Below are 18,263 nucleotides of genomic sequence, written 5' to 3' on the forward strand. Positions count from 1 at the left end.
TAAAGCACATCTAACACTGGACGGATTCAACAAAATAAGTAAATTGATTAAAATGGCCTACATAAAACTTGCATAAGATCCTTAATTAATATTAAGCAAGCATTGTTATGTACTATTAGGTACTTCAGTAATCTGCTTGGTAGGGCACATATTTTATCTTCATTTAGTCTTCATACAACTGTGATTTGAGGTATAATTTTTTAAAATATTTTTATTGATTTCAAAGAAGAAGGGAGAGGGATAAAGAGATAGAAACATCAATGATGAGAGAGAATCACTGATTGGTTGCCTTTTACACACCGCCTGCTAGAGGGGTACGAGCCCGCAACCCAGGCACGTGCCCCTGGCCAGAATTGAACCCGGAACCCTTTAGTCCGCAGGCTGATGCTCTATCCACTGAGCCAAACCAGCCAGGGCTAGAGGTATAATTATTCTCACAGATGAGAAGACTGGGGCTGAGAGAGGCTAAGTAGCTTGGCTGAAGTCACACCAGTATGTTCAGAGTCTGGGTTTCAATGTAGCTTGCCAGACCCCAGGGCTCTCTCTGTTGGCCAGCTGCTCCCTCCTCCATGCACAGAGTTTTGTAGCTTTGTTAACCGTCCTTATCAGCTGTCTTGCCTTAGCCTTGTCTGCACGTGTCTGCTGTCTCCCCCAAAGACTGTGAGCTACTTGAGACCAAGGACCGTACCCTGGTGTCTAACGGGTGACGCAGGGAGGGGCTGCGCATGTTTTGTTGGATGCCTGTCACTGAGATAAGCAGGGCTCTGACCCAGGGATCTTTGAAGGGGACTGTCCCAGGCACAGCTGCCTGGCTGGAGAGAATGCTTTTCCCACTTTTCCCCTCCCCTTCCTTCCAGAAATCCGGTTTGGCAGGCTCTGTTGGTTTTCCCGTTGAATTGAAGTAGCCTCCCAGAGCAACTTCTGGGCAGATCCACAGTGCTCCCCACCCCCATCCACTCTTTCCCGCCAGCAAATCCCGTGAATACGAAGGGATTGGACTTCCTTTTCCAGCTACTAGGCGCCCTGTGAACTTCAGCCCTCCTCTTAGCTCCCATAGCACGTGGCACCAACTGTTAGCGGTAGCGGCGGATCAGAGTTAGTCTCTCCCCGCAGGGACACATTCAATGATGTCAGCAACACAAAAATTTGGAAGATTAACTTACACTGTCTCAATGCACGCATGAGAAACCGGGGGCCCAGGAAGGAAGTGGCTGATATCAAATGGGGGTAAGACAAGACGCCTCCTTCCCTCTCTGTGGGACATTTTCTGTCAGGGTCCCCCAACCCCCGCTGGGGACGCTACTCCAGCAGTTATTGGTGAAAACAGCCCTGCCTTCTCCCTTGCAGCCTTTGCCGAACAGGATGGGGATCCAGTTCAAGGCTTAGCCTGTAGGTTACTAGGCAGAGCCGTTGCCCAAACAAAGCCTCAGACTCACAAGGACTCTGAGCCCAGTTCACTTTAACTCACACACCTCTAAATGGCACGCACACCTCAATGCACCATCTAGACAAGGAATATGAGCCTCAGAGACGTTAACTGGCTTGTCCAAGCTTGTTAGTGAGATTAGAGCCTGGGTGGACCCCCACTTCACAGCCTCCCCATGTGTCTGTGCCTTAACCTGGCCTGTGACACCACCCAGGGACGCCTCAGGTACCTGGCTGCTCAGGAATTAGGCTCTGGGAAAGGGTTCATTTTTCTGAGACGCCCCCAAAGCAGCGCTCCTTTGGGCCCCGGTGACCAGGTGTAACACACCCGGCCTCTGGCCTCCTCTGCCCCCTGCCAGCCCGCTGCACCCCAGCCAGGCTGACCTGCCCGCAGTCTCCCCAACGACTGTGCTGACCCCACACACACTGGTCATTTTTCTGTGTCCCCACCCTTCCCCACATCCCCAGTTGGTATTTTCAAACCTGGGTTGATATCCTCTTTTTTAACCCTGCTTCTTCCCCTCCTCCCACCATCACCCCCAAGACTGGATTTGAGGTTCCCCCAGCTATGCCCCCACAGGTGCTCTACTGGGTCAGCCCCACTGTACGCTGCTCAAGGGCAAGCTCAGCGCCGTCCCATTGGCCAGCAAGGGCCCGGCTCACAAGAGGCTAGTGTGGAAGTAATGAGGCTCAACTCTCTGCTTCAAAGATCTTCCTCAAAGGCCAGAGGCCACTCTCCTGCCTCAGTCAACACTTGCACCCTGAATACTTGGTGTTCATGTGTGTACACGCTTGCCTGCTGTCCTTGAGAGACAGGATGAGGCCCTGGCCAGGTGGCTCAGTTGGTTGGAGCATCATCCTGTACAACAAAAGGTTATGGGTTCAATACCCAATCGGGGTGCATATGCCTCTCACACTGATGTTTCTCTCTCTCTCTCTGCCTCTCCCTTTCTCTCTCTCTAAAAATCAATAAAAACATATCCTTGGGTGAAGATTTTTTTAAAAGAAAAAAGAGACAGTATGAGGTATTCATAGACAGGATCCTTTGCCCCCAAATGCCTCCACACTGACCCATCATTCTGCCCCTTAAAGTCTCATCCCCTCACCCAGCCGGCGTGGCTCAGTGGTTGAGCATTGACCTATGAACCAGGATGTCACGGTTCGATTCCCAGTCAGGGCATGTGCCTGGGTTGTGGGCTCGATCTCCAGTGTGGAGCATGCAGGAGGCAGCCAATCAATGATTCTCTCTCATCATTGATGTTTCTATCTCCCTCTCCCTTCCTCTCTGAAATCAATTAAAAATATATTTTTAAAAAGAGTCTCATCCCCTTGAGTCTGAAAGCTTCTCAAGCTTCCCAAGTGCACACAAAGGAGGCCCAGTATGTCTAAGAATCAAAGAAATCAAGTGAAAACAGCAGTGGCACTTTTAATCCAATGGGCAGAAATCCAATTCTGAAAATAGAGTTTTAGAGACCTCAGTAAAGAAGCAGACTCTGTTGGTGAAACTGGAAGAGCTTTGGGAACAATTTCACAGAAACTATAATGAAACACTTCTAGGCAAGTGTCCTACAGGAATACTCACACCCATGCACAAACTTGTGTTACAGGCTGTTCATCAGAGAATGAGTTGTAATAGTGGAAAAAGCGGGCAGAAGCCAGGTGTTCACTATTAGAGGTTGATTAAATCCATCATGGCACAATCATACAACAGATGTCCCCTGGCCACTTAAAACGATAAGGTGGATCATGTGTAGTGGTGTGGAACGATGCTCACTATCTGCTGTTACATGAGAAAAGTTGTAGAAGTGCATGTATAATAGTATCCCTTTGGGTAAAAAAGAAAGGAACGTGTGTGTGTGTGTGTGTGTGTGTGTGTGTGTGTCCCCTTCAAATATTAGTCTTCTCGCTTCAAGGATCACCTTCCTCTAGCTCAGTGGTTCTCAACCTTTCTAATGCCCGCGGCCCTTTAATACAGTTCCTCATGTTGTGGTGACCCCCAACCATAAAATTATTTTTGTTACTACTTCCTAACTGTAATTTTGCTACTGTTATGAATCATAATGTAAATATCTGTGTTTTCCGATGGTCTTAGGTGACCCACAGGTTGAGAACCGCTAGCAGGGTCGCCTAAGACCATCAGAAAACACAGATATTTACATTACGATTCATAATAGTAGCAAAATTACAGTTATGAAGTAGCAACGAAAATAATTTTATGGTTGGGGGTCACCACAACATGAGGAACTGTATTAAAGGGTCGCGGCATTAGAAAGGTTGAGAACCACTGCTCTAGTACATTTGGGGACAAGAGGGATATGTCTTATTTTAACTACTGAGTCATCCACCGGGTCCCCACTCCAGCCTCCCACCATTTCCAGATCAGACCTCATCTCAGAAGGCCTCACACAGGGCCTTTGGAGGAAGGATCATGGAGTCTAAGGAGATGACAGTGAGGATGGGAAAACATTCAACTGTCCCCTAATTATAAATGTTTTCTTGAGCTTTTTTTTGAAACAGGATGGTACACCTGAGGGTGACTCCAATCCTTTATTGGACCTGCCTTTCTCTCCCTAAGGCCCTGTGTCTGCATGTGCAGAGCTGGGTCTTCAGGGAAACAAAGTGTGGGAAATGCTCATTTCCATAGTCCGAGGGGAAAGCACCAACAAGAGAATCCTGCAAAGGGAATTCCCTTCGGGGCACCCCCAATTCACAGCCTTGCTCCCCTGTCCTTCAGAGTACCTATAAGTGGCTTTCTTTCTTTTTAAAAAATATATTTTTTATTGATTTCAGAGAGGAAGGGAGTGGGAGAGAGAGATAGAAACATCAATGATGAGAGAGAATCATTGATCAGCTGCCTCCTGCACGCCCCACATTGGGGATCGAGCCCGCAACCTGGGCATGTGCCCTGACCAGGAATGGAACCATGACCTCCTGGTGGATAGGTCGACGCTCAACCACTGAGCTATGCTGGCCAGGCTATCACTGGCTTTCTTTAACAGGCTTCAGAATTATAACAGGATGGCTAATATTCCACACTGATATGACATTAGATTGTTCTCATGTTGGTCATTTAGAGTGTTTCTAAGTTTTTTGTATAGGTAATGTTACAATGAACATCTTCATGCATAGAGATTTTTGCTTATATTGGGTTTTAAGAGTGAAATTACTAAGTCAGATAATATAAATGTCTTACAGTTTCTACTAAAGATGGCCAAATTGCTTCTGAAAGATGACTGCTTTATAATACTACCAACACCGATTAAACCTACAATATAATCTGCCACCACCAGCTCTTTCTTTAAGTTGGCTATTTTAGAAGATTACAAATGGTATCTCAAAGCTGTTTTTCTCCTTACTAGCAAGGGTGGAGTTCAGATTTTCAGGGTTGTTTTAAAGGTGTCCTAAGTTGTGGTCACATGTATTCTTGCCTCTTCGCCAGTCAGATCATAATAAATAGCATTAATGATGATAACAATGAGAACAAGGTTTATAATCCCTTAGTTCTATAGAGAGCTTTACAGCTTACCAACTTTTGCAAGCAGTATCTCATTTTACTCTGCCAGTGGGCAAGGCCAGGCAAAGATTTCCTCCATCTCTAGATGAAACCGTTGAGACTCTGCAGAGCCTGTTTGGCTTGATAGACAAGCCCACCGGGGCTGGTGGAAATAACGGGGTGGGGTGGGTATTCAAAGATTACAGAGAAACTGTTCAGTTTCTCTCCCTCTGGGGCCTCATGGTCTCTTTTCGCTGCCTCTCTGTGAGCCCCTCCTCCTCTCTGCAGATCATCTTTTTCTGCTTCTCGATCAGCATCAGAAGCCTGGAAATAGCAGCTGCCTGCAGGCTCTGCCCATCCTTTCAGCTCAGGCTTCCACATCTAAGGAGAATCTTTGCCCCTTGGTTTCTCATGTCTCAGGAGACTCTGGATTTCCCACCTCCCAGACGGTCTCCCTCTGCTCAGGTGTCCATCTTGGGTGGGGGACAGGATCAGGGACAAGGCTATATGGTCCAAACAGGAGCTGGGGCTGAAGGCAGATCTCTTAGAAGGGTGTGGGAAGGGAAGCAGAGATCGGCTTTAGAATTCAGCACTGGCTCAGAGCTGCTCAGCGTGACCCTCCCAAGGGAAGAGAGGGGATGGCCTCTTTCCTCTTCACTCACACCCTCAAAACTCCCCCCAGGCCTCAGTTAGCTCTGCACACCACGCCGGCCGTGAGGCGCCTCCCCACGCAGGTGGCAGAAGCCTGGTGTGGGGGGGAGAGGCATCGGGCCTCTGCCTGCCCTGCCACCCAGCCTGGGCCCTCTGTTCCCTCTGCAGGTGCGGATCTGGGAGATCCCCGAGGGCGGGCTGAAGCGGAACATGACAGAGGCCCTCCTGGAGCTGCATGGGCACAGCCGGCGTGTGGGGCTGGTCGAGTGGCACCCCACCACCAACAACATCCTGTTCAGTGCCGGCTATGACTACAAGGTGGGCAGCCCGACAGGCAGTGTGGATGGGGAGGGGGAGAGAGTAGGGCATCTTTGGAGGCATGTTCATCAATAGTGTCTCATTCACTCATTTATTCATTCGCCACACACTACTGGGCATCTTTCGTGCACCCCGTCATTCCTGGGGTCCACAGAGGCCGGAAGCACCCGTACTGCCTTCTCTGATACTGATGGGCTGGAGGCGAATGCCACTCCGTGTCCACACTCTCCTGGTGGGAAAAAAAGAGCAACCAAAGCTGCTGGAGGGAAGAGAAGGGAGCCCCAGTCCCTACCCCCAGGGCCCCCTCAAAAGAGGTGTGCCAGCCCCTGGAGCCCGGCCAGGAACATTTGTCCTTCCTGCTTGTTGTGGAAGCTGAGCCCAAGGACAGTCGTGGGTTTGAGAGACAGGGACACATCAGCCTTTGATACAGATCTCAGCGACACCACCCTGCCGCCCAGCACACCCCCACCCTGCACGGGGCACCTCTCCCAGGACCATTGGGCGTGGACCGGGGACAGATGCCCGATGACAGCAGCAGCAGGGCTGACCCCACTCCTGCATGCCTGCCCTCCCAGGTCCTCATCTGGAACCTGGACGTGGGTGAGCCCGTGAAGATGATCGACTGCCACTCGGACGTGATCCTCTGCATGTCCTTCAACACCGACGGCAGCCTGCTCGCCACCACGTGCAAGGACAAGAAGCTGCGCGTGATCGAGCCCCGCTCCGGCCGCGTTCTGCAGGTGAAGCCCCACTTTTTTGAGGGGAAGGGAAGGTATTGGGGCCTGGGGCTCAGCTTTCAGCCAGGCCTAGGGGAAGGCCGAGCCAGCTCCCCTCTCTCATGCACCTGCCTGCACCTCTGTTGACTGTCCCGTCTGCTCTGGGCCCTTCTCGGCTCACAGGAACCCTGCCTTGTCCTTGGTGGAGAGGAGCTTCCGTTCTCTTTCTTGGCCACTGCACCCCTCCCCCCAGATGGGATTCTTCCGGCCTGCGCTGGGGATGGGGCTGGTGACACCTTCAGCACATGAGTCCGTGGGTGTTGACCGAGCCCCATCCTGGACACAGGAGGAGGGGTTTGGACCCCCAGCCCAGCCACCTGTGTGGGACCAGCCTGGTGGCAATGCCTCCGCGCACATCAGCCCCGGGGACAACTCCAAGTGCGGAGGTTGATGGTGAACTTAACTCCAGTTTGGGTTTTTGAGTCTCTTGGGTCTTGCCTGTGAGGAAGGGATTAGATGGCATTTGGGAGTAAGAAATTAACATTTCTTGAGCCCCTAAAGCATGCCTCACTAGGAGGGATGGGAAATTTGGATTAAATTTGTGATTTGCCTACTACACAAGAAAAGGTGGATGATGACCTGGTTGTGTTTATCTAGGAAGAATCCAATATTGTGAGGCCAAAAAGCCAGCTACTACTGCTTCTACAGATAATTACCCTAGTTATTAGCATCTCTAGTATTAGCAGCATTTGCTCAGTGCTCACCGTGTGGCACGTAGGGCCACGGGCTTCATATCATTCCCTCACGACAGCCCTCTGAGGTGGGTCCTGCTCCTCTTCCCATGTCACACGTGGGGACACTGTGCTTCGGAGGGGGTCGGAGACTGGAATGTCACCGTCATGGAGGAGCTAGAGTTCAAACCCAGCCAGATGGACCCAAGAGCCCACGCTGAGCAGAAAAGGTGCCAGAGAGCAGAGAACCCAGCCTCCACCTCACACCCTGGACACGAGCCGAGAGGGGGGAGGGGCTCCTCCGGGTTACACTGTTTTGGCAGAACTTGGAACTGAACGCCAGAGCAGGTGGCACCAGCCTGGGTCTGTGCACGGCTCCGCCGGCCTCTGGTGTCTACCTGATGCTGACTCATCCTGGCAGAGGACCGTTGTGCGTTAGGAGGAAAAGGAAGTGCCACGAGCTGGGAGGCAGGAGAGGAAGCAGAGGACGGCTTCGTAGGAGCCCCTGGTGTAGTGAGTCATCAAACAGCGAGCCAGCCTGAGTCCCCTGTTCTCAGGTTCCTGCCAGTAGGTTTTGCTGTGCAGGCTAAAAGAGAGGCCCTGAGGAGAGCACCTGGCACCTGGCACATTGCAGGCCCTGCCCGGGGCTTGGTCAGCTTTAGCTCCCTCTCCCCTGTGCTCCACCCACTGTGGGACATGGCAGAGAGGCCTGGTTTCCCAGTCTCGGGGCTCCACTGCTCCTCAGTACCTGTATTTCTTCCCTGGAGCTGCTGTAACAAACTACCACACTAGTGGCCAACACAACAGACATGGATTCTCTCCCAGTTCTGGAGGCCAGAGTTCTGGCATCAAGGTGTCAGCCGGGCCACACTCCCACCAGGGACTCCAGGGAGAATCCTTTCTTGCCTCCTCCAGCTTCTGTGGCTGCTGGACTTCCTTGGCTTGTGGTCACATCACTGTAAGCTCTGCCTCCGAGGTCACATCACCTTCTCTGTGTCTGTGGAATCTCCCTCCACCTGTTATAGGGCTCTCATGATAGCATTATAGGACCCACCTGGATAATCCAGGGGATCCCCTATTTCAAGGCCCTTAACTTAAAACTACATCTGCAAAGTCCCTTTTTCCAAATAAGGAAACATTCACAGGTTCCGGGGATGAAGACATGGATGTATCTCCTGGGGGGCATGATTCCGTCTTCTACAGGGCCCTGGTGCCCGGGGCCCTGACTTACCGGCTCTCTCTATCCCCCCAGGAGGCCAGCTGCAAAAACCACAGAGTGAACCGGGTGGTGTTCCTGGGGAACATGAAGCGGCTTCTCACGACTGGGGTCTCTAGGTGGAACACACGGCAGATTGCCCTCTGGGACCAGGTCAGCTGCAGGGAGGCTGGGGGGTGGCATAAACGGGTTGTAGCTCTGGGGGCTTTGCTGGAGTTTGGGAAGGTGAGATGCCATCCTTCCTGGACACAGGCTGATACTGGCCGCCTCCCCGCAGGAGGACCTCTCCATGCCTCTGATCGAGGAGGAAATTGATGGGCTCTCCGGCCTCCTGTTCCCCTTCTATGACGCCGACACCCACATGCTCTACCTGGCAGGAAAGGTAGTAGAAGGTGGAGAGGGACTGGGCAGCCTGTGGGAGACCCCTCCTCCCATGCGGCCCCTACTCCTTCCCTACTTCCCTAAGAAGAACCAACCTAACCTCTCTGGCTTTCCCCTGTGCCAACCTGGGTCTTTCTTACTCTTTTCCATTGAAACCTACCCTCAAGTCTGACACGTATTCTTACTGAAGTGTCAATGACAGAATTCCTTCAGAGGTGGATTGGAGAGGGCTTTACACTGGGATAAGGGTCAGAGCTGAGGTGTAGAGGACTGTGACTAATGATGGAATTTGAGGCACCTTCCAGGAGATCTCTGACAAATACGGCCTTGATTGTCAGGAAAGCTGTCTATACACACAGACCCACCACCAGTAGCAGCACCACACCCCCAGCGGGTCCCCTGTGGCAGGCCCACCAGGGACCCAGAGGCCAGGTCTCCCTGGTCTTTGACCACCTTTGAGGCACAGTGGAGGCTCTCTTCAGCAGACTCCTGGACCAGGGCTTACTCAACCCTCCCCATACACACACACACCTTCCTCACCTCCTTCTCTCTTGCCCGCAGGGAGATGGAAACATCCGGTACTATGAGATCAGCACTGAGAAGCCCTACTTGAGTTACCTCATGGAGTTCCGCTCCCCAGCCCCGCAAAAAGGCCTAGGTAAGGGGTCAGGAAGCTGCCCTGGCTGTTGGGCTGTAGAACAAGAGACTGGATATTTGGCTTATGGATTACACGCTCCCCAATAAAATATCAGACTTAGACGGCCACAGCTCATAGGCATGTTAGATAGAACTTACAGTTGCTGCCCCTGTGAAGGTCAGCCGGCTCGTCTCCAGCCACCTGTCACCACCCACTGGACCGGCTCATCCTCCCTTGGTGTTGGGCATCCTCCGTGATCTCTGCTGATGAGCAGCCCGTGGAGAGGGGAAGGGATGCAATGTCTTCATTCCCATTTGCAGATGGGAAGCCCAACACGGTTCTGACATCGGAGGGTTTTCTTTTCCTTGGGTGGGTGAGTAGGAGGTGGGACAATGCGATGTGATCTGAAAGTCCGGTTGAAGATTGCTCTGGCTTCTGTAGGGAGAGTGGATTCAGGAGCATGGATTTTGAAAGGCAGGAGGGAGGCAGAGAGACCAGTTAGGAGGCCACTGTGGATTTCTAGGCAAGAAATGATGGTAACTAGGGGGATAGCATGACAATGGGGAGAAGAGGGTGAATCCAGGAGATTCCTCCCCTGTGGCCACTCCTGAGCATTTACCATGAGCTGGGCACGTTGGAAGGTTCCGAGTGGCTAAGTAACTCACCCCAGGCAGACCTCAAGCTCAGTCTGCTGGCTCCAGATGCCCCTTGGGTGCCATTGCACCACTGCCCTCCAGCTCCTGGAATGACCTTGTCTGGAAGAGCAGCCTTTCCATTCCAGCTGAGGAGAGGTAGAGCCTTGACGCATGGTCACATCATGGAGAAAGAAACCTGTTATCTGTGCTCTCCACCATGCCCAGCAGTTAATGAGCATCTTCACACTCAATCCCCTGACTACTTTCCTTCTCTAACCAGCCAATGAACCTGAAGCTCATTGAGGTCACGATTTGCCTAAGGACTCCCAGCCATAAAGAGGGTCAGAGCCAGGATTCGAACCTGGGTCTTCCCTACCCGCAAGGTTGTGTTCTTAACACCACACTGCACACCACTCCCTCAGTAGATGACCAGTAGGTGCAGCTGTTAAGGGACAGTGTGGCTAACGACACACACAGACAATGCATGCACTCACATGTGCACACATCTGCTCTCAGTCCTAGAAGACTATGACAGAACAGCAGACAAGCTGCATTGAAATCTCAGGGGTGCATGGAAGAAGGTTTTTCCCTCCTTCTCTGAAGATCAGGGACACAGACACTTCAGGAAGCCAGTTCCTTTCAGAAGGTGATGGGTTCTGTGGCTTATATTGTAACAACACCCTGTGACCTTGGACAAGCCCCTTCCCTTCTGACCCTCAAGAGTCTCATCTATACAAAGAATGGATTGGATCCCAATATTTCTGCAGCCCCTTCCAGTCCTAAAAGACCCCAATTCTAAAGCATGCACTTTGGTGAAGCAGGTCTGGCCCACGAGGCTTATGTGAGAAGTCACCACCCAGGACAGAACTGACTCATGAAGCCCTCAGCCCACCCACTGCCCTCTACAGCGGTCATTGCTCCAAATCTAGTGCCAACCACTGGGGGTCTCTCCCTGTGGCTGGGGACATCAGGGAGAGGGACACCAAGGGGGGAACCCCCTGGGCCCCAGGAAGCCATGTGTAACTGTCCACAGGGGTCATGCCCAAGCACGGGCTGGATGTGTCGGCTTGCGAGGTATTCCGCTTCTACAAGCTGGTGACTCTCAAGGGCCTGATCGAACCCATCTCCATGATCGTGCCCCGGAGGGTGAGTGGGGCTGGGCGGGACTCCCAAGGGCCCCCTGCATCAAATCCTAGCTTGCTGTCCGCTGACTGAAAGCCTGGAGGAGCCCAGAAGAAGTAGCCCTTTCACTGTGGACTTGGGTCTTCAGGCCCAGTTTGGGGTGGGGAATGGAGGACATTCCAAGGTGGGGGGCAGTGTTGTTTGTTAATGAACCCAGGGTGGGAATTCCAAGTGGGAGACATTGTGAATGCAAAGGCTTGGAGGCAGGAAAGCAGGTAACATGGTCAGCAAGGAAAAAAGTCTGACTGAAGAGCAGGGGTTTTCTCAGCTGCATCCCCCCACCCTATCTATTCCCTCTTCCACTCCCCCCACTATAGTCAGATTCCTACCAGGAAGATATTTACCCCATGACGCCAGGCACGGAGCCAGCTCTGACCCCTGATGAATGGCTGGGAGGCATCAACCGAGGTAAGTGCTGCCAGGGGTGGGCTTCACGAAAGAGGTAAGAGTGTGAGAGCTTTGCCTTCATCTGGCTCACCCATTTCCCTGCACATCCTCCTGCTGGAACTTCCCTCACACTTGGCCAGCCGTCAAGCAGAGGCTAATTCAGTCCATCCGTCGTCAGTGAGAACATGTCCCTTGCCTTTCTTAGATCCCGTGCTGATGTCTTTGAAAGAAGGTTATAAGAAGTCCTCAAAAATGGTATTTAAGGCTCCTATCAAAGAAAAGAAGAGCGTTGTGGTCAATGGAATAGATTTATTAGAAAATGTCCCGCCCAGGACAGAGAACGAGGTAAGGAATATAAGTTATTGCCTCCACAGGCCCTGGAAGAGCGAGGCCTTTACATTTCAATTAGGGGGTCAGGCCTTTAAGCCAGCTCCATTCTGAAGCCTTTTTCTTTCTGAGACAAACACCATCGGTAGCCTGCTGTTGGCTTCCATCGCCTCTGACCCCTGTAAATAGAGGCTGGGATACCATAGGGATATTGATGCCCCTCCCCCAACCCTCACATTCACTACCCCACACAGTTACCTGTGGACTCACAGTCTCCTCATGAATCCACTGCAGAATGTCGCGGTCATTTGGTGGTACAGGAGACATAAATTCCTGACTCATCAAGCCTCGTGCACTACAGCACTGCCTTCCTTCCTGGCGTTGGAGCACTGATGAGATCTGACAATTTCTTATTTTTGTGGAAGATACTGGATGTTTATGGAAATGCTCTTTGTGCCATTTGCAATGGGAGTATTCAGGAGCAATCGTAGCTGGGCCCTTTCCATGCCCCCGGAGGCTTCTCTTTCTAACCACACCCTCAGTCTATGGTGCCAATACAGTTTAGCTCAGCCAGGACTCACAGAACGCCCACCGTGTGCCAGGCACTTGGCTTGATGCCGCTGAGGTAGAGATGGCTGCGTAGACCCACCTGCATTGGCATCTGGCTCTCCCATTTCCTGGCGGTGCCTGAACAAGTTTCCTGACCTTTCGAAGTCCCTGTCCTCATGGCACAATGGGGATATGAAATGCTGTGAGCATGAAAGAGATCATCTCTCCCTGGCTCACATTAAGTGCTCAAAGAGCCTGACTGTATTAGCTAGCTATTGCCATGTAACAAATTACCCCAAAACTTGGTGACTTAAACCCACGAACATTTGTTATCTCATCGTTTCTGTGGGTGCCTGTGGCTCAAGGTCTCTCAAGAGGGTGTGAAGTATCAGCCAGAGCCGCAGTCGCATCTGGTGGCTCATCTACTTCCAAGTTCACTCCCAAGGTTGCTGGCAGGACTCATGTCCTCCCAGATGGTGGGATTGAGAATCTCAGTTTCTCATGGCTGTCAGCCAGAGGTGGCCCCGCTCAGGGCCTTGCTACCTGGACCTCTCCATAGGGTGCAGCTCACAACATGGCACTGGCTTCCCTCAGAGTGAGTGAGGAAGAGGGGTGTCCAAGATGGGTGCCACAGCCCTTTTGTCGTCTAACCTTGGAAATGACATCTTATTACTTCTGCCATATTCTATTCATTTGAAAATCACTAGGTCCATTCGACCCTTGAGGGGAAGGGATAGCGGGGGGGTGGGGGGAGGGAACGCGACGGACCTTAGAGGCTTCTTGTCACACCAATTATGATTGCCACTATTATTTATAAAACTAAGACTATTCCTGACCTCTGGGACCTCACAGTTTTAAAGTGGAAATTTACAGGCAAACTGGTAATTGTTATATATATGTTTATGTGCCATTATAGAGGGACGTTGAGGTTTCTAGGGCTGGATGAAATCATGTGATCAATGGGATTTGCTTCTAAATAATCCCTGAAGAGGAGGAAGGGGTGCAGGAGAAGTGGGCAGGAGCAGATACCAAGAATAGGTAGATATCAAGGAGGAAAAGCGGTAACACGTGCCATTTGTTGAAGCTGACTGATGAGTACTTGGAGGTTCATGGTGCTATTCTTCTTACTTTTGTATATGTTTGGCATTTTCTATTAAAATGTTGTGTGTGTGTACCTTGAGAAGGTAGAGGTACCTGATTTCCTTTGTTAGCCCGTGTGGGCCATATCAGGAGCCTGAGCTCAGTTCTAGTACTGGTGTGGAGAAAGCAGGGTTGACTAGTATTTAAATCGAATACCATTTAGCTATAGACTTTTCTATATGAATCAGAACTGAGGACCTGGAGGAGAATGATAAAGGGTCTCTGGCTCTAGCCGGTTTGGCTCAGTGGGTAGAGCGTCTGCCTGCAGACTGGAAGGTCCCAGGTTCAATTCCAGTCAAGGGCACATGCCCGGGTTGCGGGCTTGATCCCCAGAAGGGGGCGTGCAGAAGGCAACTGATCAAAGATTCTCTCTCATCACTGATGTTTCTATTTCTCTCTCCATCACCCTTCCCCTCTAAAATCAATAAAAATATATAAAAATATGCCACAGTCTCCCTACACTAAAGCCTGTGCCTATCCTCATTGGGAAGAAATTCATTCAGAGCCTGCTAACTCTGGTTTTACCCACAGTTTTAATCTTTACAGCAGCTTGGAAGCAGCCAGTTCGAAAATGGGGCCTTAAACAGTAGACACATTGATCTAAGTGTAAAGAATGACTGCTGGTTGACACAGGGAGGAGACTTACAGTTGCACAACTCTGTAACTTTATCAGAAATCACTGAATTGTACATTTAAAACAGGTGACATTTATGGAATGTCAGTTAGACCTCAATAAACTCTTTTTAAACAAAAGTTGAAAAATTGTGCCAAGAAATTTTGAGAATTTGGAAGGCAGAGGAGTGTGTATGAGCAAATAACATATCTTCCCTCAGACAAAACCAGGACTGGTTTGTTGGTATTAAAAAACAAACAAACAAACAAAAAACAGTTAAAGGAAGAAATCATAAAAATGACATACACATTCTTCAAACCATTTGTTTTCATTTAAAACATATACATTCATTCAACATTTTTTGATGCGGGGCCAAGACTGTTTCTTTGAGGACATCCCTGGATGAACTCTGCTATGTTTTTCTCAATTAATCACATCTTCACTCCAATTTCCAGTTTCTTTTACATAGAATAAGAATTTAAAGTCAATCTGAAAACAAAACCCTAGTTTTTTCCAAAGTTTTCCCCAGTTTTTTAAAAAGACAACTTTATTGGGTTTGCATTCACCTGTGGTAAAATTCATCCTTTATAGTATACAGTTCCATAAGTTTTGACAAATGTGTAAGAAGTTTCTATATTCGTGTAACTACTCTCACACAATCCAGATAGAGGAAAGTCCCGTCTTTTGTGGTTACATCACCCATAGCTCACTCATTCAGCAGCAGCATTTTTAGCATCACCTTTACCAAGATCTTTTAAACCATTCAACGTAGTTTATATAGGACACTAACTGTCTTCTGTACTCACATCTCAGCAGTTTATAGCATAGCGAACTGAAGTATGCAATTGCAAGAGCAAATGTGACTCTCACCGGGAAGTTTGAGGAGGAACCCAACTGCTTGTTGGTAACATTCAACTCAAGCGTGTGGGGTCCTCCACGAGCCGCGGCCTTCCAGGCCTCCGTGTTCAGTGGGCACCTGTCAGTCTGTTTTACAGAAGAAATGGAGAGGCAGGTGAATACATGGGGTCGTCTAAGGGAGGGTCTGTCTTTGCCTGTGCCCACGCCAGCAACTGGACCACTGCCCCGGGCAAATTTGGTGTACCTGTGATGGTTCCTTGTCAGCAGGGAACAAAGCTGGATTCCATCTGTATCCTGAGCCTCCTGAAGCAAGCATTTTAGGAAGGTTTCCATTCAGAATGGTAACTAGAAGTATTAGGTTTGGGGTGTTAGGAAACGGCCTGTGCAGTGATCCCGAATCAAGCCCCAAGTCTATCGCTCTTACCTACCTCACAGGGGAAAGTAGGAGCAGTGAGCTGAGTCTGGGGGAGGGAGAGCTGTGGTGACATCAGTCACCTGGGACACTACAGGGGGGAGCAGTGGAAGGTCTGGGGGGTGGGGGGGGTGAGGCTGTATGGGCAGCCCAGGAGCGGGGAGGGAGGGGGATGTGGCGATGACCCATTCAGGAAGTCACCTTCTCACCTCCTTTCTCCCGGCCCCGCCCCGGCCCTCGTGGCCTCTCTTCTCTTGGTCCACCAGCTCCTCCGAATGTTCTTCCGGCAGCAGGATGAGATCCGGCGTTTGAAAGAGGAGCTGGCCCAGAAGGACATCCGCATTCGGCAGCTCCAGCTGGAACTGAAGAACTTGCGTAACAGCCCCAAGAACTGTTAGCTGTCCGCCGGGCTGCTTTCTAAGCCGATCTCTCCATTGTTTCTACGCGTCCCTTACCTCGCCCTGATCCTGTGACCCCAGAGACAGCGCCTGGATGGGAGCTGGGGAGAGCCTGAGGGCCCCGCCTGCCGCCTCAAGACTGGAAGCTGATCTTGGACCTCTTGACCTCATGCTAATAAGAGTCCCCAGGCTCTCCTGGAGGACCCGGCTGGCAGCCCCTTTTCCTGCCACCTCCAGAATCTCAGCTTCCCCCTGCTGGGCAAAGACCACGGATTCCCTGAGGGGTGCCCTCAGTGGACCAGGGAGCAGAGGAGGAAACCAGACCCCAGTAGACTTAGAACTGGAACTTTTCCCTTGTAAAGGAGGCTGCTGTCAGGACATCTCAGCACCCACTGCGGGGCTCACCGCATCCCTGATGGACCACACTGTAAGGGCTGGATGGCAGGTGTCACCTGTTCTCCCCTCCCCTCCCCCCGTCTGCAGCCCTGGAAGCCAGATTCACCTGACAAGGGTTGCAAGCAGCCTCGCTCCTTTCTGTCTCTTGCCCCCCCTCTCTCTTGTCTTCAGGGAATTAAGAGGATTGCTCGCCAAGGCCATAATGACCCCTTGCCTTCCCATGATTCTCTTCAAAGCTCTTGCAATACCCTTTTCCCATTTGATTTGGGAGGCAGGCAGGGTAGGGAATGATGTCCTCATTTCACAAGTGACAGAACTGAGGGTTGCACTGGAGAAATGACTGACTCAGTCACCCAACAGGTCAACAGTGGACCCAGGACCTAGGGTGTTCCGAACATGCCTGGGCCCTTCCCACTGCAGCAAGATGCCAATCCCTGGGGGCTTCGCCGGTGCCCACGTATCTGTGGAGAATGAAAACTGGAAGCCACTTCCACCGTCCGCCCAACACCAGTAGTGCCAATGTGTCACACTGCCTAGTTGAGGCCCCTCACACTCAGTGCCCCTCCGTCTCCCTGGCCCCCGTGTCCTGCCCCCACTCCCAGGGGACTCCCTCTCAGATGAGGCCTCTTCCTCCTGGAAGTGAGGCTGAGGAGGGTGGAGTCAGGCCCTAGGGAAGGCAGAGCAGGGGTGTCTGCTTCAAGGGGTGGAAGATGCTCTGTGTGTCTCTCGCCACTGTTATCTCAGCCACTCTCGGCCTTATGCTTGTAGAATGACCGCAGCCCCTCCCGTCGGTATAGCACTTTAAAGTTTACACCGTTCTTTGACACATCGGATCTCATTTGAGTCTCACATCCACTCCAGGGGTAGGGAGCACTCGTTCTATTCTGCAGATGAAGAAACTGAGAAGTGGCCTGAGGTCACAGGACTCTTGAGACGCCACGTTTCATCTGGTCTTCTACACATTCTCTTTTTGTTTCTTTTTCTCCATTTCCCACCACCCACAGTGTCTGTAAACACTGTTCTTCTCAGAAAAGTCACAGTTTGGGGGTGAGATCTGGCCCGGGAATCAAGAAATGGGTGTCCACCCTTCTCTCTCGCTGGCTAGGATCTACTAGACACATTGTGCTCCACACCTGCCTTGCCCATGGCCACCGCAGAACATCCACCCACAGAGGTCAGGATTCCCTCCAGGCAACCTGGGCAGGGAAAGCCCTCCAACCCCTGGGGTTTTCCTCCCTGAACTTTCCACCCTCTGGGCCAGCGGAAGCAGGGTCTCCTCTCCCCCAAGCCCCTGCAGCTAGACAGTGTTAGCTCTCATCTCCTCCTCCCCATACTTCTTGAGCTTTTTTTCTTCCCATTGACCTTTGTGGTCTTCTGTGATTATTTATGCTGCCTCCCAAGGATAGAATTGAAATAAAATGTTTTCAACTTATCAGCCTGGGCATGGCCCTGTCACTGCACCCCGGGTGCTTCCCGCTCTTGGTTACCACGGTGTCTTGATGGCCAACTCCCCAGCCCAGCGCCTTTGCCTTTCTGGAATGGCAGACCACATCTGTATCCGCAGATGTAATTTCACACTTTCCTTCACCTCCGAAGGCTTCTGAGTCTCAGCACTATTGACATTTGGAGACAGATGACGTTTTGCTGTGAGGGCTGTCCTGTGCACTGTAAGATGGTTAGCTGCATCCCTGGCCTCCACCAATCAGATGCCACAGCAACCCCTACCCAGTTGTGATAAACAAAAATGTCTTCAGATAATCACCCAATATCGCCTGGGGTGTCAAAATAGCCCCCAGTG

The 18,263-nt window shown here is 51.2% G+C and overlaps 1 protein-coding gene across 1 annotated transcript in view; it reads left to right on the forward strand.

Moving 5' to 3' along the window:
- CORO2B (coronin 2B) overlaps nt 1-17,888 on the forward strand; it is a 129,500-nt gene extending 111,612 nt beyond the window's left edge. The window contains exons 4-12 of the mRNA XM_079769659.1: nt 5,738-5,887; nt 6,463-6,627; nt 8,587-8,703; nt 8,828-8,932; nt 9,493-9,589; nt 11,237-11,349; nt 11,703-11,793; nt 11,978-12,117; nt 15,938-17,888. Coding sequence (XP_079625785.1) covers nt 5,738-5,887; nt 6,463-6,627; nt 8,587-8,703; nt 8,828-8,932; nt 9,493-9,589; nt 11,237-11,349; nt 11,703-11,793; nt 11,978-12,117; nt 15,938-16,069 — 1,110 coding nt within the window. The 3' untranslated portion in view covers nt 16,070-17,888. The remainder of the gene's footprint in view (nt 1-5,737; nt 5,888-6,462; nt 6,628-8,586; nt 8,704-8,827; nt 8,933-9,492; nt 9,590-11,236; nt 11,350-11,702; nt 11,794-11,977; nt 12,118-15,937) is intronic.
- The last annotated feature ends 375 nt before the right edge of the window (nt 17,889-18,263 follow it).

This window comes from Cnephaeus nilssonii, assembly GCF_951640355.1.
Source record: "Cnephaeus nilssonii genome assembly, chromosome: 4".
Lineage (NCBI taxonomy): Eukaryota > Metazoa > Chordata > Mammalia > Chiroptera > Vespertilionidae > Cnephaeus > Cnephaeus nilssonii.